The sequence below is a fragment of the Erinaceus europaeus genome, chromosome 9 (genome assembly GCF_950295315.1).
Source record: "Erinaceus europaeus chromosome 9, mEriEur2.1, whole genome shotgun sequence".
NCBI classification, from domain to species: domain Eukaryota; kingdom Metazoa; phylum Chordata; class Mammalia; order Eulipotyphla; family Erinaceidae; genus Erinaceus; species Erinaceus europaeus.
The window spans coordinates 66,609,942-66,633,245 of record NC_080170.1 but is presented as its reverse complement, the minus strand read 5'-3'; the positions used below and the strand labels follow the sequence as shown (position 1 = coordinate 66,633,245).

At 41.6% G+C, this 23,304-nt stretch overlaps 1 protein-coding gene across 4 annotated transcripts in view; it reads left to right on the top strand.

The window, feature by feature from the left end:
* The window catches only part of ATF6 (activating transcription factor 6), a 113,777-nt gene that overhangs the window by 42,107 nt on the left and 48,366 nt on the right, over positions 1-23,304 (top strand). For all 4 annotated transcript variants that reach the window (XM_060198099.1, XM_060198101.1, XM_060198098.1 and 1 more), the window contains exons 6-7: positions 289-492; positions 10,106-10,323. In XM_060198099.1, coding sequence (XP_060054082.1) covers positions 289-492; positions 10,106-10,323 — 422 coding nt within the window. The remainder of the gene's footprint in view (positions 1-288; positions 493-10,105; positions 10,324-23,304) is intronic.

The window sequence follows — 23,304 nt, the reverse complement described above, 5'->3', positions numbered from 1 at the left end:
CCTATTCTTTATCCCTCTGGGAGTATGGACCCAGGGCCATTATGGGGTGCAGAAGGTGGGAGGTCTGGCTGATTTTTCCTTTTTCAGTTTCTGTGTTCTCTTCCCAAAGTTGCAGCTGGATCTAGAAGAGTTCAGAGTGAGGATTCCATAGCTAGACCTCAACTCCAGCTCCAGGTTGTTACTTGGAGGTGAAGCAAGTGTGTAAGGAAAGGTGCAGGACCAAGTCTTTCTGCTAGGACTTGCTTAACTTTTGCAGACTGACTTGCAGTTTGTTTGCTTCTCTGGCAGAAAGTGGGCTAACTCCAAGGAAGAAAGTCTTAATGAGCTCCAAGCCTTCCATCCAGCCCAAGCCTTTACTACTCCCAGCTGCACCGAAGACACAGACACACAACAACGTCCCGGCCAAGGCGATCATCATTCAGACTCTCCCAACGCTGGTGCCACTGGCAAAGCAGCAGCCACTCCTCAGTATCCACCCCGTGCCTGTGAAAGGTACTGCCTGCAGCCTGGAGCTGCATGTGCTCAGTGGGCTGGTAGCATCAGCTTAACTAAGTGCAGGTTGTCACTACAGTGTGCGTGCCCTGTGTTGGCAATCACTGTAGGTCCTGAGGGCATCCAGAGGTGGTGTCGGGGTGGGGGGTGGGGTGAGGGCTTACTGGCTAGGGCAGCTTCCTCTGGGTTTTCTATTCTCTATTATCTGCATAAACATCTGTCTGTAAAGGTGTTGGCTTCGTTCATTTTATTTATTTAAATTTTATATTACTGGCTTACAACTTCACAAAGTCACAGTATAGTTACCTCCGTATCATACCCACCAGCACTGTTCCCAGATCTTACATTCTGCCCCACCCCCTTTTTATAGGGTAGTAATTTCATATAACCACATGCCATGAAGATTTGACACCTATAGGGGCCATTTTATTCTGAGATTTCTGCCTCTCCTCTACCTGGGGAGCCTCAAGCATGAAAGTCTTTTCCATTACCACTGGTACTATCTCCCCAGACCCTGATTTTAGTTTTCTTACTTATTTTTTAATTTATTTATTGGGTGATTAATGGTTTACAGTCAAATAAAATACAGTAGTTTGTACATGTGTAACATTTCTCAGTTTTCCACATAACAATTCAACTCCCACTAGGTCCTCCTCTGCCATCATGTTCCAGGACCTAAACCCTCTCCTCTACCCCAGAATCTTTTACTTTGGTTCTTCTTCTTCTTCTAGCATTTGCCCTTCTTCCGTAGCCAGTCAACAGCGTCAGGTTGAGCCTGATGTAAAGTTTCGAGACCTCCTTTGAATCTGGAGAGGTGGCAGTCGTTGACTATGTGGGTCATAGTCTGTCTGGAGCCGCAGGGGCAGTTCGGGTCGTCTCTGGCTCCCCAGCAATGGAACATAGCGGCGCACCGGCCATGGCCTGTTCGATAGCGATTGAGGAGGGCCCAATCATAACGTGCTAGGTCAAAGCTGGGTTGACGCTTGCAGGGGTCTGTGATGAGGTGTTTGTTCTTTACCTCAGCTGACTGCCAACTCTGTTTCCAAGAGACTGGAACAGAGACGTTCAGTGTAGGCGTAGGGGACCAGATTGGGTGATGAGACGTCAAGCGTTGGACAGGGTGGGCGAAGATATCCGCGTATATTGGCAGGTCCGGTCGAGCGTAGACGTGGGAAATGAACTTAGATGATGCCGCATCCCGACGAATATCTGGCGGGGCGATGTTGCTAAGAACTGGCAGCAATACACCAACTCCAGTCTAAATTCTGCTTTGTGTTTTCCCTTCTGATCTTGTTTTTTCAACTTTTTAATTTCTTTATTAGGGGATTAATGGTTTACAGTTGACAGTAAAATACAATAGTTTGTATATGCAAACATTTCCATATAACAGCCCCCACTAGGTCCTCCTCTGCCATCATATTCCAGGACCTGAACCCTCCCCCCAACCGCAGTCTTTTCCTTTGGTGCAATACAGTGGCTCCAGTCTAAGTTCTGCTTAGTGTTTTCTCTTCCGATCTTCTTTTTCAACTTCTTTGCCAGCAGTTAGAGCCAAGCTGCTCAGCCCAGTAGTCCTTTGACCTGTGAGTTTTTAAACAAATCCTGCTTGTATTCCATGGATTCTGAGGCAATTATTCACTGTGTCTCCCAGTTCATCAGGAGAACAGTTTGGAAAGGCTCCCACTATATAGCCCCACTTCCAGACCACTGGGAGTGTAGATTTTCTTTTTAGTTACCTAGTCAGTTCTCTGCCCCCCTGATGTCAGCACAGGGCCTCCCCGCTGCTGTTCCAGCCTCCAAGGGACAGTAGCAATAGAGACTCACAGTTGTAATTGGTGAGACTTAGGGGATCCCTTCCTCCCTTCCACAGTCTTTTTGTTGATAAAACTCAGTCCAGAGGTGATGCCTCAACTGGAAAACTTCGGGCCTATTACTAGTCATTCCTGAGTAGATAAGGGCTTTTAGCCCCAGGAATTTCTTCTTAGGCCCTTCTCTGTCCAGGAGCCACATGTTTCAATCACCAGTAACTTGGTGGGTTCTCAAAGTAATCCTAGTTTTGTCTTGTTGCGTTCTCAGGTGATCCTCTTTGCTATTCCTTCAGCAACAACTTTTTCTCAATTTTTGTCTATGAGTGAGATCATCCTATATTCATTGATTTGCTTCTATTTGTTTATTTATCCCACTTAACATAATTCCTTCAAGCTCCACCCAAGATTCATTCATTCATTCATTCATTATTTCTTTCTCTCTTTATGTCTATAAATTAGTTTCTAAGGAGAGGTTAGTATTTAAGATAATGAGGTCATTTCAGGGCTAGCACGTGTGTTTTGGTGAAACAGTCAGGCTTTATTATCAATAGGTGATCCGGTTGAGAATGTGGGTTTCTACCTTACACCCACCAGGTGGCGCTACATACTTGCTTTTGTAGGAAGTTGAGGCTGATATTAAAAGTTAAAGTTTGAGAACTTGGTGTAGCTCACATAGGGGATCGTTTGTGCTCAGAGATATAGACATCATTATGCTCAGATGATATTTGTGCACAGGAGCAGAGGGTCTCTCTTGACTAAGCATCACTAGGTGCTAATGGGGGCTGTATGATAAACACCAGTGTTACAGTTTGTCTGCTGCTCTGTGTCCAGCCATGGGCGCTCACTGACTTCTGTGGCTTGACTGGCCATCAATTTGGTTTCCAGGTGCTCTGTTAGCTTTGTACTTTCTCACCATATCAACCACATGAACGCTGGAGAGAGGAAAAGTTGGGTAAGATAGTGGATGGGGTCAGGCTCAAAGCTGCTGCCTTTCTCATGGGAAAAAGAACAGTTCTGTGAGTTGGGAATTCTCAAGGAACTGTTCTTCTTTCTCAACTTCTGTTTATGAGTGGGATCATTCCATACTCATGTTTCTCTTTCTGACTTATCTCACTTAACATAATTCCTTCTAGCTCCATTCAAGATGGGTTGGAGAAGGTGGGCTCATTATTCTTAATAGCTGAGTAGTATTCTATTGTGTATATATACCACAACTTTCTCAGCCGTTCATCTGTTATTGGGCACATGGGTTATTTCCAGGTTTTGGCTATTATAAATTGTGCTCCTATGAACATAGGTGTACATATATCTTTTTGGAAGAATGTGCTTGACTCCTTAGGATATATCCCTATGAGAGGAATTACTGGGTCATAATGAAGGTCTATTTCTAGCCTTGTGAGGGTTCTCCAGAATGCTCTCCACAGGGGTTGGACCAGTTTACATTCCCAGCAGCAGTGTAGGAGGGATTCTTTCCAGCATTTGTTATTGTTCTTTCTGATATATGATGTTCTCACAGGGGTGAGGTGGTATCTCATTCTTGTCTTTATTTGCATTTTCTCTGACAGTGACATGGAACAATTCTTCATATGTCTTTTGTATCTCTTCTTTGTATCTCTTCTTTGGTGAATATTCTGTTCATATCCTCTGCCCACTTTTTGATGGGGTCATTTGCTTTTTCGTTGATAAGTTTGGTGAGCTCTTTATATATTTTGGTTATTAGCCTTCTGTATGATGTATGGCATGTAAAGATCTTCTCCCATTCTGTAAGGAGTCTCTTTGGGTGGTGATTTCTTTTGCTGTGCAGAAGCTTTTCAATTTGATGTAGTTCCATTCTTTTTGTTTCAGTCTATCTTGCAATTGGATTTTCCCATCTAAATCTCAAGGGCATCATCAAAGATGCCCTTGAGATTTAGATGGGAAAGTGTTCTGCCAATATTTTCCTCTACATATTTGTTAGTTTTTAGTCTAACATCCAGGTCCTTGATCCATTTGGAGTTGACTTTTGTTTCTGGTGAGACAAAGTGGTTCAGTTTCATTCTTCTGCATGTTTCAACCCAATTTTTCTAGCACCATTTATTAAAGAAAGCCTCCTTCCTCCATTTAATAGTTTGGGTCCCCCTTATCAAAGATTAGATGTCCATAGATGTGGGGGTTTGCACATACTTTTTGTCTGGAAGCTCCAGACGGGATTCTCTCTTTGATTCAGCTATTTCTGGAGGTTTGCTGCCTCTGCCACTCTCCCCAAGTTCACTGAACAGGGTTTAGTTTTGGAGGGTCATCTTGTCATTGGATTTTAGACTCATAGACTGGGGATCACTGCAGCCTGCTTGCTTCTCTCAGCAGTTGTGTAAGGAAGTCAGTGGTTCTTACTTGCCCTGCAACCCATGAGCCCTGGGGGGTAGGAGGTTAGAGTGACAACCTCTGGTAAATTGCAGAGCACCTGGTGTTCCATAGGCTGGATAGATCTTTTTTCCCATGTGTCCCTAAGCTTAGGTGACACACATGGTAGAGCAGGAGCCTCCCCTAGTGACCTGTCTCTCTGACCTCATTACTAAATTCTGGTTTTTTAAAAAAATTTACTCCCCCTTTTGTTGCCCTTGTTTTATTGTTGTTGTAGTTATTATTGTTATTGATGTTGTCATTGTTGTATAGGACAGAGAGAGAATGGAGAGAGGAGAGGAAGACAGAGAGGGGGAGAGAAAGACACCTGATTCACCGCCTGTGAAGTAACCCCCCTGCAGGTAGGGAGCTGGGGCTTCAAACTGGGATTCTTACACCAGTCCTTGCAGTTTGCGCCACCTGCACTTAAACTGCTGTGCTACCACTCGACCTCCTTTTTGTTTGCTTTTTAAGGTAAGTCTTACTCATTTCTTGAGATAGAAATAGGAAGGGAGAAAGAAAAAGTGCTACTAGAGTAGCACTCTGGAATATGTGGTGTCAGGAATCAAACTTGGGACCTCACAGTTGGAAGTTCAAAGCTCTACTACTCCACCACCTCTTGGGCTGCTCATTACTACATTCCTTTTTTTAAAAAAATTTATTTTTATTTATTTTATTGGGGAATTAATGTTTTACATTCAACAGTAAATACAATAGTTTGTACATGCATAACATTCCCCAGTTTCCCATATAACAATACAATCCCCACTAGGTTCTCTGTCATCCTTCTTGGATCTGTATTCTCCCTACCCACCCACCCCAGAGTCTTTTACTTTGGTGCAATACGCCAATTCCAGTTTAGGTTCTACTTGAGTTTTCTCTTCTGATCTTGTTTTTCAATTTCTGTCTGTAAGTGAGATCATCCCATATTTATCCTTCTGTTTCTGACTTACCTCACTTAATATGAATTTTTCAAGGTCCATCCCAGATGGGCTGAAAACGGTGAAGTCACCATTTTTTATAGCTGAGTAGTATTCCATTGTGTATATAGACCACAACTTGCTCTCTTCTATTCTTTTTCCTTTCCCTTTCCCTTTCTCTTTTCCTTTCCTTTCCTTTCCTTTCCTTTCCTTTCTTTTCTTTTCTTTTCTTTTTTTTCCTTTTCTTTCTTTTTTGCCTCTAGGGTTATTGCTGGGGTTTGGTGCCTGCACTACGAATCTAATGCTCCTGGAGGCTATTTTTTCCCCTTTTGTTCCCCTTGTTGTTTATCATTATTGTTGTTGGATAGGACAGAGAGAAATCGAGAAAGGAAGGGAAGACGGGGGTGGGGGGGGAGATAGACTCCTGCATACCTGCTTTACTGCCTGTGGGGAGCAGGGGGCTCAAACTGGAATCTTTACACTGGTCTTTGTGCTTGGCGCCATGTGCGCTTAACCCACTGTGCTACATTGCTCAGCTCCCTCCTTCCTTTTTCTTTTTTCTTTTCTCCCCCCATCTCCTCTTCTCCCTCTTCCTCTTTTCCCTCCTGTTTCTTCTTCTTCCTCCTCTTCTTCCTTTTTCAGATAGAAACAGAAGGCAGAGAAAGAGAGCAAAAGAGTCACATGACTGAAGTTTCCTTCTATGCAGTGGGGGCCAGGCTTGAGCCTGGGTCATGCACATGGCAAAGCAGGACACTATTCAAGTGAGGTATTTCTCCAGCCCCTTTACCAGGAATATTTTCAAGCTGCAGGGACTAGAGGGACAACTAGGACCATCTACAGTGACTATATGATATTTCTTTCACATGAAGAAGAGTATTTATATTTAGGGTGGGAATCCTTGGCTTGTGTTTTATATCTTGGTGAGTCTGTCTTTCCATAGCAAGTGGGTCCTCATTTCCTGAGAAGTGTCATTAACAACCCTAATAACTCGGTCAAACTGTATGTATTATTTTCATTTGCATATTTGACTTGGACATATTGATGTCTGACTATGAATCATTTCAGTTTTTGTTCCATGAAAAGTCATTCTAAGGAAACATGAGTAGACAGTCACTTAACAGTATTACTATTTTAGTCTAGTTAACTAAAAAGATTGGTTTAGCAATCACTTATTCCTATGCAAATTGTACACATTACGTGTGTGAACTTATATATTTATTTATTTATTTATTTATTTGTTTATTTATTTTTGCCTTCAGGGTTATTGCTGGGGCTCAGTGCCTGCACCACAAATCCACTGCTTCTGGAGACTACTCCCCCTGCCCTTTTGTTGCCTTTGTTGTTTTATCGTTGTTGTTGTTGTTATTGTTGTTATTGTTGCCATTGATGATGTTGTTGTTGGATAGGACAGAAAGAAATGGAGAGGGGGGAGACAGAGGGAGAGAAAGATAGATACCTGCAGACCTGCTTCACCGCCCATGAAGCGACCCCCTTCAGGTGGGGAGCCGGGGGCTTGAACCGGGTTCCTTACGTGGTGAGTCCTTGCGCTTCACACCATGTGTGGTTAACCTGCTATGCTACCGCCCAACCCCTGTGAACTTATTTTTCAATGTTTATCACCATTAAAAAATATATTTTTGTTATTTATTTAATAATGAGTAACAAGATTGTATGATAACAGAGGTATAATTTCATATAAATTCCCACTGGAAATCCATTGAGTTCCATGGCCCAGCCCCTCCATTGGAAACTTTCCTATTCTTTATCCCCTCTTGGAGTATGCACCAAAGATCTTTTTTTAAATATATATATATATATAATATAATATATTTTATTTTTATTATATTAATTTATTTTTCCTTTTGTTGCCCTTGTTTTTGATTGCTGTTATAGTTATTATTGTTATTGATGTCATCGTTGTTGGAGAGGACAGAGAGAAATAGAGAGGAGGGGAAGACAGAGACGGGGAGAGAAAGACACCTGCAGACTTGCTTCACCGCCTGTGAAGCGACTCCCCTGCAGGTGGGGAGCCGGGGGCTCGAACCAGGATCCTTACGCCGGTCCTTGCACTTTGGGCCACTTGCACTCAGCCCGCTGCGCTACCGCCCAACTCCTGACCAAAGATCTTTATGGGGTGCAGAAGGTGGAAGATCTGGCTTCTGTAATTGCTTCTCCAACTGGACATGGATGTTGGCAGGTTGATCCATACCCCCAGCCTATTTTGATTTTTTCCCTAGTGGGGTAGGGCCCTGGAGAGGATTCACCAACTTACTAATTCATCTGGGGTCAAATGCTGTTGATTCAGTCCAGCTTTGTTCCTCCTTTTTGAGGCCCCTTGAAACATAACTGGTATTATAGAAGCTATTTCTTCCCTTTTTTTTCCTTCTCTTTCTTTAAGCTAGGACAGATGTTATTAACAAGCAGGTGTTCTTGAGCCTGGTTTTAATTTTTCATGTTCCCTGATCCCTTGAAGTCCCGAGCCACATTTTGTGAGGGTCACATTACACAGTCAAAGAGCAGAATGCCTTTTTTTTTTTTCCTTCCTTACAGGAGATTTATAAATACAGACTGTTAGTTGCTAATTCTTGTCCCTTTCTTTCACTGGATTGGCCCAGCCAGCTGTGGCTCTTGGGAAAGGCTTTCAACACCTTATAAAAAGGGCCAGGGCTGAACAGACATGCCCAGGAGGCCAGTCCAGTATTTATGACCCTACTTTTCAGATAAATGTGTGTTTCAAACTAGGTGAGGTGGTGGGATAAATAGTTCACCTGGTAGGAAGATGCCTTACCATGTGCATGTATCAGGTTTGAATCCTGGCACACCAAGTGAAAACACTGCAGCACTGGGGAGACCTTTGGTGCTGTGGTATCTCTCTTTCTTTGAGTCAGCCTAGAGCAGTGAGATCTCTCTCTCTCTCTCTCTCTCTCTCTCTCTCTCTCACACACACACACACACACACAATGATGCCAAAAGAAAAAAAATTAAGCTAAATGTATAGATTAAGCAGATTTGCAGGATATTTTGGAGGGTGATATTAGTGTCACCTACAGACATCTTTCAATCACAGACAATGTTTCCTATGCTTGGGGGCTAGAAAGATAACTCACTGGGTAAGTTATACAATCTGCCATGTATGCAGCCTGGGTTTGAGCCCTGGTACCACTTGGGAGTGTGAAGCCACCAGGGGAAGCTCTGCTACTGTGGTTTATTTATTCTTTATTGGAGTACTACTTAACTCTGATGTATGGTGGTGCTGGATATTCAATCTGGGATCAAGGAGCCAGAGACATAAACATTTTTTGCGTAAGCACTGTAATGTCTTTTTTTCTCTTTATCTGAATGAAAAAGTTGGCCCAGGAGTGGGGAAGAAAAGCAAAAATGACTCTCATGCCCGACGCTCCAAGGTCCCAGGTTCAGTTCTCCACACTACCATTAATTAGCCAGTGCTCTGGTTGAAAGAAAGAGAGAGAGAAAGAAAGAGAGAAGGAAAAAAGAAAAGGGTGTATTGCACCAAAGTAAAAGGCTCTGGGATGGGGGGAGGGTTTGGGTCTTGGAACATGATGTCAGAGGAGGACCTAGTAGGGGTTGAATTGTTATGTGGAAAACTGAGAAATGTTACACATGTATGAACTACTGTATTTTACTGTCGACTGTAAACCATTAATCTACCAATAAAGAAATCAAAAAAAGAAAAGAAACAAAAAAGTTGGCTCAGGAGCTTAAGAGGCCCCAAATCTCTTCCTTTTCCAAGTATTGAGTTTCTCCCTCCCTCCCTCTCTTCTTTCCTCCCTCTCTCCCTCCCTCCTTCCTTTCCTCCCTCTTTCCTTTCCTCCCTCCTTCCTTTCTTCCCTCCCTCTCCCCCCCTTCATTCATTTTAAATGTTGTATGTCTTTCTAAACCCTATTAAATTTAAAATATGTGGTTTGGGGCTGGTGAAATAGCTCACCTGGGAAGATGCCTGCTTTCCGTGCCTTTGGCTCAGGCTTCAGACTCTAGTCTACCACATGGAGTAGTATGATACTGGGGAATGTTTTGTTGCTGTGGTCTCTGTCTCTCTGTCTCTGTCTTTGCCTTTCTCTATCTGAAAAAGTTGGCCTGGAGTGGGAATGTCTCAGGTATGTCCCCAATAAAATTTGTGGTTCTTTGTCTTTAGCACAAAAGGTTTGTTATCTGTAATATGCAAAATCTTTCATACTAGTAAATTTCAGAGGTCATTGATGGGAGCTGGCTATTCATACCTTAGTTTGCTATGCACCTAGTTAAAAAAATGCAGCTATACCTCCTCTCACTCCATCTTCTTTCTTCCCAGAGCATTGTTCATCTCTGGCTTATGGTGGTACTGGGGGTTGGGAGATAAATCTTTAATGATCACCTCATCAAAGCCATAGCAGTAAGGAGCTGACTGGAGTGTGTGTGGAGTTCTGGTTCCATGTCTTTCATGTCTGCTGATGTGTCCTGGTCCTACGGCCGAGCCAACCCCTTCTGAGGTATCTCCTCTTCTTTTCACAGCTCCCACTGTCATGCTCTCCCAGCCTGCCATGGTCCAGCTCCAGGCCCCAGGGCCACTGCCCTGTCCCCAGCCTGTCCTGGCTGTTGCTGGGCGCACACAGCTGCCTAACCACATGGTGAACGTCGTCCCGGCCCCCGTGACTGGCAGTCCCACCAGTGGAAAGCTGTCTGTGGCCAAGCCTGTCCTGCAGGGCACTGCAAGGAGTGTGGGCTCCGAGGTAGGTCCTGCCACTCAGTGCTCCGGCTAATGCCTACTCAGAAACAGAAGCCAAAGCAGACACACTTCGTCTTTGCTGTCTAAAATTTGTCCTCTTGTGTTATATGAAAGATTGTGCTAATTGCATATCCATTCTTTCAGGAGAAACAAGGGGGAGAGGCCAGGGAGGTGGTTCAGTGGTAGAGTACTGGCCTTGCATATGCCTCAGTGAGACCCTAGGCTTGGTCCCTGTCACTTGAGAGCAACCAAGACAGACTCAGAACCCCATGAATGGTGGAGCAGTTCTTTGTGTGCACTCTCTCCTGTCCCCCTCTCCCCAAAATTGCCAAATTAAAATAGTGGCTGGAGATGTGGCTCAGCAGGGAGAGCACTGAACTTGTAAGGATCTGGGTTTCATTCCTGGCCTCACCCATGTCAAAACAGTGCTCTGGATTCTCTCTCTCTCTCTCAAAAAAAAAAAAATCTTTTTTTCTTTTCTAATTGTTACCACTAATGACTTAACAGTGGTTTACAAAATTACAAGATTTCAGGGGTATAGTTTTACACCTATTTATGCGTGAGTGGTGTACATGTAAGTCATACCAGACTCCAGTGCTCTACTCCCACCCCATCACCTTAAAAGGATTTGTTTACTTATTTCACGGGTGAGGGAGAGAATGAGAGAACCAGAGGAATACTCTAGCATTTACAGTGCTGGGCATCATACTCAGGACTGTGTACAGGTAAGTCCTGTACTCTACTACTGAGCCACCTCTCCAGTGGCAAATAAATACACTTGAAAGAAAGAAGGAAAGAGGAAAGAGAGGTAGAAAGAGAAAAAGAGAAATAAAGGAAGAAAGATAGAAAGGAAGAAAGACTGGAAGAAAGAGAACTAGGACAAAATTTCCTCTATTAGACTTTTTAAGTGGAAAGGTTTTAAGAAGCCTGGAGCAGTTTGAAGAAGAGTTAAGTCAGTTTGTCTTTCTCTCCTTTGACTTCTCTAAGAGCACTCACTCCTCCCTCCTCCCCTACCTCACCCACCCTATGACACTATCTGAAGGGTCCACTTTTGTTTTTTAATGGAAGTGTGTTTAGTGACTTCTCAGATAAGAGTCCTTGGGCTGCTTTTTCCTTAGAGTTTATATTTAGCTTGTCTTTCCACTATCTGAAGGGTTTTTGCTGCTGGAGAATGATGACTTGCAGCCTTAGGAATTCTCTCAAAGGTTACTTGGTCCTTTCCCAGATGTCTAGGCCTTCAGATTTTCAAACTTGTTGTAGGACTTTTTTAAATTTATAAATCACAGGGTGTTTCCTAACAGCTGTCATCCTCTAAAGCCACTTCCAGCACTCAAGCAGCTAGCTCTTGCATTATCTTTTTTTCTTTTAAAGATTTTATTTATTCATGAAGAAGATAGATGGAGAGAGAGAAAGACCCAGACATCACTCTGGTACATGTACTGCTAGAGATTGAACTTGGAACCTCATGCTTGAGAGGCCAATGCTTTATGCACTGCGCCACCTCCCAGGCCACACTCTTCACTCTTGCCTTATTTATTTATTTATTTATTGCCTCCAGGATTATCACTGGGGCACGATGCCTGCACTATGAATCTATTGCTCCTGTGGCTTTTTAAAAAAATTTTATTTATTTATTTATTTTTACTTTTTTGGATAGGACAGAGAGAAATTGAGAGGGGAGGGGAAGATAGGGAAAGAGAAAGATAGACACCTACAGACTTGCTTCACTGCTTGTAAAGTGACCCTCCCTGTAGATGGGAGCCAGGAGAAATTGAGATGGGAGGGGAAGAGAGAGGTAAAAGAGAAAGATCCTGCAGACCTGCTTTACCACTTGTGAAGCAACCCTCCCTGTAGATGGGAAGCTGGGGGCTTGAACCGGGATCCTTGAGTGGGTCCTTGTGCTTCGTACTATGTGTGCTTAACCGGTGTGCCACCACCCCCAGCACCGCCACCCCCCCCACACTTTCTCTAAAAGCCATTCAGACTAGTTCATGTTCTGTGTTAAAAGGCCTCTAGTGTTAAAAGGCATCTAGACTTCATGAGCCTGAAGTTCAGTGGAAATTAAAGCCTAACAAATGAATAGCCAGTTCTCTAAAACTGTGATTGGGAAACCCTAGATGCTTTCTTTAAGATGAAATGGGTGTTGCCTGTTTTTATGCTGCCTTTTCTCTAGGTGTTTATTGATAGTATTTCTGAAATCTTTTTTTTTTCCTTTTTTCTTTTTCTCTTACTCCCCTCTGGTTTGTGGTGATGTGGGGGATTGAACCTGGGACTTCGGAGCCTCAGACATGAGAGTCTCCTTGAATAACCATTTTGCTATCTATCCCTGCCCATACTTTCGAAATCTTACATGAACTACACAGGGTTGTCTGGTCTGTCTCTTAAGAAAGTAGTCTATTTAGTTGTAAAAGTAATTCTGATGTTCTAAAGGTCTGTTGCCTAATGAAAGGAGAATATTGGGGCTGGGAAGTGGTATACCTAGCAGAGTACATATGTTACAGTGTGCAAACACTTAGGTTCAAGTCCTCGGGCCCCACTAGCACAGGGAAAGCTTCACAAGCAATGGAGCAGTGCTGTGAGTGTCTCTTTCTCTCTTCCTTTCTATTTTCCTCTTCTCTTTCAATTTCTCTTTATTTTCAGTCATATATATATATGAACATCAAAATTCCACAGTGAGCCCCCACTTATTGAACCAGGATTGACAGAAGTGAGTGCCAGGAGCGAGAGAGGAGAATCAGTGTTGTGTGGGAATAAGCACGGTTAGTTAGAGCTAGTCTTGGCTGTTATGTTAGTCTGTTTTGAGGGCTAGAAAAGGGTGAGCAGAAAAGGTGCTAGTATGTAGTGTGTGCTGCGATAGAGATGGAATGAGGAGGTGAGGTAAGGGGCTTCAGAATACCCTGTGGAGAGCTACTGGACACCCTAGAGGGAACATGACTGGCAGAATGTTAATCACTTTGAAAGCTGACTGTTTTATCTTTCACTCCTACTGGCACCTGGGAAAATTTCCATGATAAGTAGACAGACAATGCATGAGAAAAAAAAATATAGACAATAATAGAGGATGTGCTTTCTTATCATATAAGAATTATCCCATAATTTTTTCTTTTTTTTATATTTAGTTTTTTTTTTAAATTGGTCAAAAATTGAGAAAGAAGGGAAGATGAGGAGTCTCTGTGAGACAGACATCTGCAGCACTGCATTACCACTTGTGAAGCTTCCTCCCCGCAGGTGGGGACCAAGGACTTGTACCCAGGTCCTTGTGCATGGTAACATGTATATTCAAGTATGTGTGCAATCACCTGGCCCCAAAATTTTCTTTTAATACTCTTTATTTAAAAGATTGATTTACTTATTAGAACATGAGAAGGGGGGGGGTGGAGAGAAAGAACCAGAGTATCATTCTGGCACATATAATACTAGGGATTGAACTCAGGCCCTTATGCTTAAGTGTTCAGCACTTTGTCCATTGTTCTACCTCCTGGGCTGCTTCTTTTAATACTCTTTAAATGATGAATTTGAGTGTTTCTCCTGTAATATTCCCAAGTGGAGCTAACTATAGAAAATATTCGGGAGTCAGGTGGTAGCGCAGTGGGTTAAGCACATGTGACACAAAGCTCTAGGACCGGTGTAAGGATCCCGGTTCAAGCTGGGGCTCCCCACCTGCAGGGGTGTCACTTCACAGGTGGTGAAGCAGGTCAGTAGGTGTCTATCTTTCTGTGCCCCTCTCTGTCTTCCCCTCCTCTCTCCATTTCTCTCTATCCTATCTAACAACAACATCAATTACAACAACAATAGCAACAACAACAACAACAACAAAAAACCCAACAACAACAAAAGAAAATATTCAGAGGGAGCTAGGCAGTAGTGCAGTGGGTTAAGTGCACATAGCGCAAAGCGCAAGGGCTGGCTTAAGGATCCTGGTTCGAGCCCCTGGCTTCCCACCTGCAAGGGGGTCGCTTCACAAGCAGTGAAGCAGGTTTGCAGGTGTCTGCTTTCTCTCCTCTCTTTCTTCCCCTCTTTTGATTTCTCTCTGTCTTATCCAACAACAACAATAACAGTGACAACAATAATAATGACATCAATAACAACTACAACAAGCGCAACAACAAGGGCAACAAAAATGGGAAAAATGGTTTCTAGGAGCAGTGGATTCATAGTGCAGGCATCGAGCCCCAGTGATGATCCTGGAGGCAAAAAAAAAAAAAAAAAAAGAGGAAAATATTCATAGACCAGGCGCTGGTGTATCTGGTAGAATGCACACATTAACACATGAGGGACTAGAGTTCAAGCCCCTGGTTCCTACTTGCAGGGAGGTGGGGTGCTTCACAGTGGAGCAGTGCTGCATGTGTCTCTTTTCTTCTATTCTTCTCCTCCTCTCTCTTTCTTTAAAGTTATTTATTTTTTAATTTTTTACTGGAGCACTGCTCAACTCTGGCTTATGGTGGTGTAAGGTATTAAACCTGGGACTTTTAAATCAGGGATGCTATCTACCCCTGCCCCTCTATCTTCTTCTCTATTTTCTCTGTCACTATAAGAAAGAAGAAGGAAAGTAAGGGAAAAAGAAAGAAAGAGAAAATGGCTAGGAGTCATAGAATTATTGTGCAGGCATCAAGCCCAAGTGACAATTCTTGTGGCAACAATAATAGAAAAAAAAAAGGTTTTTATATAATGTGTTAAAATATTTATAATACTCATTCTGAAATATTTTAGATGTAAAAAAAGTAAAGACTAATAAAAATTTCTTTGGTTATCACTGGGACTTCACTGCTCTGGGCTACCTTTTTCAGACAGGATGAGAGGCAGAGAAAGGGAGTGACACCGTAGCAATGAAGCTTTTCCCCAATGTCATACTGCTCCCATGTGTTTGTACCAGGAGCTCATACTTGAATCATGTGTGTAGCAGAACAGACATCCTCCTAGGTGAGCTATCTTGCCAGCCCTAATTAAAAAAATAATAAAATAAAATAAAGACTTCCATGCCTGAGGCACCAAACTTTGAACCAGGTTCAGTCTCCAGCACTACCATAAACCAGAGCTGAGCAGTGCTCTGATAAAACAATTAAGTGTATGATTTACTTATAAAATAATAAATATAGGTCAGCAGTATGTCACAATCATTAAATATCTTTCTATTTACTAAGTTTGAGGATCTAGTCTTGAGAAAATCCAGAGTACCTGGCTAGGACGGGAGGTGATCTGGAAACCGTGTCATATGGTTTGGAGGTATGGTTTAAGGGCTGAGATGTCACTGTGAACTGAAGGCAAAGTACGATCAGTAAAAAAGCTCACCTAGATAGTGCACTGCTTTGTCATGTACAAGACGTAGGTTCAAACCTGGCCCCCACCACATTGAAGGAGCTTTAGTGCTGTGGTCTCTCACTCTCTGCCTTCAGTCTTCATCTATAAAATAGCAAGCAAGCAAAAACAAACAAACAAATAGACAGACAGACAAGCTTGAAGCTTGTCATGTGGAGTATATGTATAGTTGTTCTAGGTTGTCCACAGGGCTCATTCAGAACAGATGACTTACAGGGAATTTCCTTTCTTTTTTTTTTAAAGAATTCATTTATTCATGAGAAAGATAGAAGGAGAGAAAGAACCAGCCATCACTCTGGTACATGTGCTGCTGGGGATCGAACTCAGGACCTCATGCTTGAGATTCTGGTGCCTTAGCCACTGCGCCACCTCCTGGACCACAGGAATTTCCTTCTAAGGCCACTGTCTTTGGTGCAGTTGTATTTCAAAACCCAAAGAGGCTTTTTTTTTTTTTCTTTCTAGAGACAGACTTAAAATTTGAATTATAGACATCTTAATGCCAGCAGTTGTTACTGTGTCCCACTGATTCATTTTGTAATCTTGCAACATTCCCATGAATTGTTTGTGGGTCTGTTAGCCAGACGTCCTTCACAAGTGTTTGGGTGTGAAAGAGTGAGTCTGTTCTGCATCTGACTCTTTTTTTTTTGGATTTATTTATTTATTTTTTACTGGGGGATTAATGTTTTACAGTCAATAGTAAATCAGTAGTTTGTACATGCATAACATTTCTTAGTTTTCCACATAACAATACAACCCCCACTAGATCATCTACCATCCTGTTCCAGAACCTGAATTGTCCCCCCTTCTCACCCCAGAGTCTTTTACTTTGGTGCAATACACTAACTCCCGTCCAAGTTCTCTTGGTGTTTTCTGATCTTCTTTTTTAACTTCTGCCTGTGAGTGAGATCATCCCATATTCATCCTTCTGTTTCTGACTTATCTCACTTAACATGATTTCTTCAAGCTCTATCCAAGATGGGCTGAAAATGGTGAAATCACCATTTTTAAAAGCTGAGTAGTATTCCATTGTATATATATATACCACAACTTGCTCAGCCAATCATCAATCATGTGTTGTTGGACACCTGGCTTGCTTCCAGGTTTTGGCTATTACAAATTGTGCTGCTATGAACATAGGTATACACAAATCTTTTTGGATGGGTATGTTGGGTTCCTTAGGATATACCCCCAGGAGAGGAATTGCAGGGTAGGTCCACTTCTAGCCTTCTGAGAGTTCTCCAGATTGCTCTCCATAGGAGTTGGACCAATTAACATTCCTACCAGCAGGAGGGTTCCTTTGTCCCCACAGCCTCTCCAGCATTTGTTTTTGCTACTTTTTCTGATGTATGACATTCTCACAGGAGTGAAGTGGTATCTCCTTGTCTTTGGCATTTAACTCTTAAGAGCCCTGTTGTGAGTGCTCTGTGAGTTTGATGACTAGTTCACTGACAAAGTCTCAATCAACACCGATGGACAGGGTGCGTAAGCTGAGAAAGTATAGAACCAACAAGTATTGCCTTTATTTTTGCTGCTGGGGATTGATCCCAGGACCATAAACATGAAGCATGTGCTTTACCACTGAGCTACCTTCCCATCCCAAGTGTTACCTTTTCCCTAAATCGTTATTTATTGACATATCAGACATACCATCCTTCCTTTCTTCCTTCCTTCCTTCCTTCCTTCCCCTCTTTATTTACTTTTCTTTCTTTTCTTTTCTTTTCTTTTCTTTCTTTCTTTCTTTCTTTCTTTCTTTCTTTCTTTCTTTCTCTCCTCTTTTTTTTTTTTGAATGAGTTGCTGAGGACCTTGTGTGTTTGTGATACCACCTCTGAGCAACCTCCCCACACGTTTTATTTTCTTTCTTATTTGATAAGACAGAAACTGAGAGAGGAGGGTGAGATAGAGAGGGAGAGAGACAGAAAGACACCTACACTACTTGCTTCAGGGCATGTGAAGCTTCTCCCCTGCAGGTGTGGAGTGGGGGCTCTGGTGCTTGTACATGGTGAATTGTGCACTTAACCAGGTGCACCCCTTCTTCCCGTCCCGTCCCGTCCCGTCCCGTCCCGTCCCGTCCCGTCCCATCCCATCCCATCCCATCCCATCCCTCCTCCTTCCCCTTCTCCTTCTCCTCTTCTTTTTCTCTCTTTTCTTCCTCCTCCTCCTCCTTTTTTTTTTTTAACCAGAGCACTACTGAGCTCTAGCTTATGGTTGTTCAGGAGATTAAACCTGGGATTTAGGCATGAGAGTCTCTTTGCATAACCATTATACTATCTACCCGCACTTTTTTTTTTTAATAATTTATTTCTTTATTGGGGAATTAATGTTTTACATTCAACAGTAAATACAATAGTTTGTACATGCATAACATTACCCAGATTCCCATTTAACAATACAACCCCAACTATGTCATTCATCATCTTTCATGGACCTGTATTCTCCTCACCCTTTACTTTGGTGTAATACTCCAATTCCATTTCAGGTTCGACTTGTGTTTTCTTTTCTAATCTTGTTTTTCAACTTCGGCCTGAGAGTGAGATCATCCCATATTCATCCTTCTGTTTCTGACTTATTTCACTCAACATGATTTTTTCAAGGTCCATCCAAGATCGGCTGAAAACGGTGAAGTCACCATTTTTTACAGCTGAGTAGTATTCCATTGTGTATCTAGACCACAACTTGCTCAGCCACTCATCTGTTGTTGGACACCTGGGTTTGTTTCCAGGTTTTGGCTATTACAAATTGTGCTGCCAAGAACATATATGTACACAGATCTTTTTGGATGGGTGTGTTGGGTTCCTTAAGATATATCCCCAGGAGGGGAATTGCAGGGTCATAGGGTAGGTCCATTTCTAGCCTTCTAAGAGTTCTCCAGACTGTTCTCCACAGAGGTTGGACCAATTGACATTCCCACCAGCAGTGCAGGAAGGTTCCTTTGACCCCACACCTTCTCCAGCATTTGCTGCTGTTACCTTTTCTGATGTATGACATTCTCACAGGAGTGAAGTGATATCTCATTGTTGTCTTTATTTGCATTTCTCTGACAATCAGAGACTTGGAGCATTTTTTCATGTGTTTCTCGGCCTTTTGGATCTCTTCTGTGGTGAATATTTTGTCCAAGTCCTCCCCCCATTTTTGGATGGGGTTATTTGTTGTCTTGTTGTTGAGTCTGGCAACCTCTTTATATATGTTGGTTATTAAACTCTTATCTGATGTATGGCATGTAAAGATCTTCTCCCATTCTGTGAGGGGTCTCTTGGTTTGGGTAGTGGTTTCTTTTGCTGTGAAGAAGCTTTTTAATTTGATGTAGTCCCATAGGTTTATACTTGCCTTAGTCTTCCTTGTAATTGGATTTGTTTCATTGAAAATGTCTTTAAAATTTATGCGGAAAAAAGTTCTTCCAATATTTTCCTCTAAGTATCTGATAGTTTCTGGTCTAACATCCAAGTCCTTGATCCACTTGGAATTTACTTTTGTATTTGGTGAAATACAGTGATTCAGTTTCATTCTTCTGCATGTTTCAACCCATTGTTTCCAACACCATTTGTTGAAGAGACTCTGCTTTCCCCATGTAATAGTCTGGGCCCCTTTGTCAAAGATTAGATGTCCATACGTGTGGGACCTCATTTCTGGGCTCTCAATTCTATTCCACTGGTCAGTGTGTCTGTTCATGTTCCAGTACCAAGCAGTTTTGATGACAATGGCCCTATAATACAGTTTGAGATCTGGGAGTGTGATGCCTCTGGTTCTGTTCTTTTTTCTCAAGATTGTTTTGGCAATTCTAGGTCTTTTCTGGTTCCAGATAAACATTTGTAGCATTTTTTCTATTCTCCTAAAAAATGTGCTTGGGATCTTGATGGGGATAGCATTAAATTTGTAGATGGCTCTGGGTAATATATTCATTTTGATGATGTTAATTCTTCCAACTCATGAACATGGAATATCTTTCCACTTCTTTGTGTCTTTTTCAGTTTCTTTGAGTAGTGACTCATAATTTTCAGTATACAAGTCTTTCACTTCTTTGGTTAGGTTTACTCCTAGATATTTTATTGTTTTTGTTGCTATAGAAAAAGGAACTGATTTCTGGATTTCAATTTCTTCTAACTTAGTGTTTGCATAGAGGAATGCCACTGACTTTTGAAAATTAATTTTATAGCCTGACACATTACTGTATTGCCTGATGATTTCCAAAAGCTTCTTGCTGGATTCCTTAGGTTTTTCCATGTATACCATCATGTCATCTGCAAATAAGGAGAGTTTGACTTCTTCTCTTCCAATCTGTATGCCTTTAATTCCATGCTCCTGCCTGATTGCTATGGCAAGAACTTCCAACACTATGTTGAATAGTAATGGTGATAGTGGGCAGCCCTGTCTAGTACCTGATCTGAGGGGAAATTCTTCCAGTTTTTCACCATTGAGTATGATGTTGGCTGTAGGTTTGCTATATATAGACTCCACTATCTTCAGGAATTTTCCATCTATTCCCATTTTTTGTAGTGTTTTGATCATAAAGGGATGTTGTATTTTGTCAAAGGCTTTCTCTGCATCTATTGATATGACCATGTGGTTTTTGGTCTTGCTTTTATTGATGTGGTGGATCACATTGATTGATTTACGTATATTAAACCAACCTTGCATGCCTGGGATAAACCTCACTTGGTCATGATGAACAATCATTTTGATATACTGCTGTATCTGGTTGGCTAGAATTTTGTTCAATATTTTCGCATCTATGTTCATCAGAGATATTGGTCTGTAGTTTTCTTTTTTGGTTGTGTCCCTGTCTGCTTTTGGTATCAGGGTGATGTTGGCTTCATAGAAGCTGGCAGGGAGTATTCCAGTGTCTTCAATCTTCTGGAAGACTTTTAAAAGTAGAGGTATTAGTTCTTCTTTGAAAGTTTTGTAGAATTCATTTGTAAAACCATCTGGTCCAGGACTTTTATTTTTGGGAAGATTTTTGATAACTGTTTCAATTTCATTAGCTGTGATGGGCCTGTTCATGTTATCCACTTCCTCTTTACTTAGTTTTGGAAGTTGGTAGGTATCTAGGAAATCATTCATTTCTTCCAGGTTCTCTAGCTTGGTGGCATATAGTTGTTCATAGAAGCCTCGCATAATATGTTGAATTTCTGCAGTGTCTGTTGTGATTTCTCCTCTTTCATTTACTATCTGATTTATTTGGGTCTTCTACCTTTTTTGTTTTATGAGTCTGTCTAAAGGCTTATCGATTTTGTTTACTCTTTCGAAGAACCAACATTTACTTTCATTGATCTTTTGTATGGTTTTCCTATTCTCAATGTTATTTATTTCTGCCCTAACTTTAGTGATTTCTGTCCTTCTGGTTGCTTTAGGATTCCTTTGTTGTTGTTCTTCTAGGTCTTTGAGATGTGCAATCAGGCTGTTAATTTGTGCCTTTTCTTGTTTCCTAATGTGTGCTTGTATAGCTATGAACTTCCCTCTTAGGACTGCTTTAGCTGTGTCCCAAATATTTTGATAGCTTGTGTCTTCATTTTCATTGAACTCTCGAAACATTTTGATTTCTTCCTTGATTTCCTTTTTGACCCAGAAGTTGTTAAGAAGTGTACTATTGAGCTTCCACATTTTGGGACTAATCTTTTGTTGATTGTTAAGTGTTAGTTTAATTCCACTGTGGTCTGAGAAGATGCTTGGGATGATTTCAATGCTCTTGAATTGGCTGATGCTGTCTTTGTGGCCTAACATATGGTCTATCCTTGAGAATGATCCATGTGGATTTGAGTAAAATGTGTATTCCAGTTTCTTGGGATGAATGACTCTGAAAATGTCCAATAGTTCTAGTTTATCTATCTCTTCATTTAGCTCCCTTATGTCTTTACTGATTTTCTTCCTGGATGATCTGTCAAGTTGAGAGAGTGGGGTGTTGAAGTCCCCTACTATGATTGTGTTACTGTTAATATATTGCTGTAGCTCTTTCAGTAAAAGTTTGATGTATTTAGATGGCTTCTCATTGGGTGCATAGATATTAATAATTGGTAAGTCCTCTTGATTGACTGATCCTCTGAGCATTAAGTAGTGTCCATTCCTATCTTTTTTAATCTTATCTATTTTAAAGTCTATCATGTCAGATATGAGAATAGCTGTTCCTGCCCTTTTTTGTGGGCCATTGGCTTGTATAATAGTTTTCCATCCTTTCACTTTAAGTCTGTGTTTGTCTTGTTGCGTTAGGTGAGTTTCCTGTAGACAACATATTGTTGGGTTGTGTTTTCTGATCCATCTTCCTACTCTGTGTCTTTTAATAGGTGATTTCAGGCCATTGACATTTATTGATATCAAAGATTGAAGATATTTTAACGCCATTCTTGTAGAGTTTTAGAGTATTTTGATATATGTCCTATTTGTGGTGGTCTGGTTGTTTATAGGAGACCTTTCAGAACTTCTTTCAGGGCAGGCTTGGTGATGGTTGCTTCCTTCAACTGTTGCTTGTCTGAGAAGGTTTTGATGCTTCCATCTAGTCTGAATGACAGTCTAGCCGGATATAGTATTCTTGGCTGAAGGCCTTTCTCATTGAGCACTCGATAGATATCTTGCCATTCTCTTCTGGCCTGTAGTGTTTGTATGGAGAAATCTGCTGCTAATCTTATGGGTTTTCCTTTGTAGGTGACTCTTTGTTTTTCTCTTGCAGCCTTGAGGATCCTTTCTTTATCCTTATTCCTTTCCATTCTAAGTATGACATGTCTTGGTGTCTTTAGGTCTGGGTTAATTCTGTTTGGGACCCTCTGGGCTTCTTGAATCTTTATGTCTTTGGTGTTGTCTAGACTAGAGAAATTTTCAGCTATTATGGCCTGGAGAATGCTTTCTTCCTCTCCTTCTCTTTCTTCCTCTGGTAAGCCAATAATGAGTATATTGTTTCTTTTGAAGTCATCCCATAGGACTCTGTTGTTGTTTTCAGCATCTCTTAATCTCTTTTTGAGATCTCTGACTTCTTTTTTAGTTGTCTCTAATTCATCCTCAATCTTGCTAATTCTGTCTTCAGCTTCATAGATTCTATTCTCTCTGCCCTCTACTGCTTTCTGGAGTTCATCTATTTTGTTGCCCTGCTCTGATACTGTTTTAGCTTGTTCAGCTAGTTGCCTTCTTAGCTCAGCGATTTCAGCTTTCAGCTCTCTAATAACCATAAGATAATTAGAATTTTCTTCCATATTCTCATTTGTTGTTCCTGTATTTCTGATTACAATTTTTTCAAAGTCTTTACTCACTCCTGTTATTATTTCCTTAGCTAATGTTTGGATGTTGAACTCGTTGTTTTGTGCTTCACCCTCTGGAGGACTTTTAGCTGGACTCTTGTCCTGGTTTGATTCTCCAATATTTTTTCTTGTTGTTTTAACCATTTTATATATTATGTTATGAGTTCCCTTTATCAGTACTTTTCAAATTATTGATCACTATTGCCTGGATCGACTTGTGTCTAAGTAATTTAATTAAAGGGTTTACAGTGGTGGAAGTTAACAGTTTTTTCAATCCCTGAGTTGGAGCTCAGTGGTGTAAAAGCCTCTTTGTTTTTCTTCCCTGTAGGCTATGGGAGCCTGAGGGCTTTTAAACTATCAATAGGCTTCTTAGCTTAATCACTGACTCCTGACCAAGAGATAAAGCAGGGTGTGGCAGAGATAATCCAGTGGTTATGCAAAGAGACTTTCA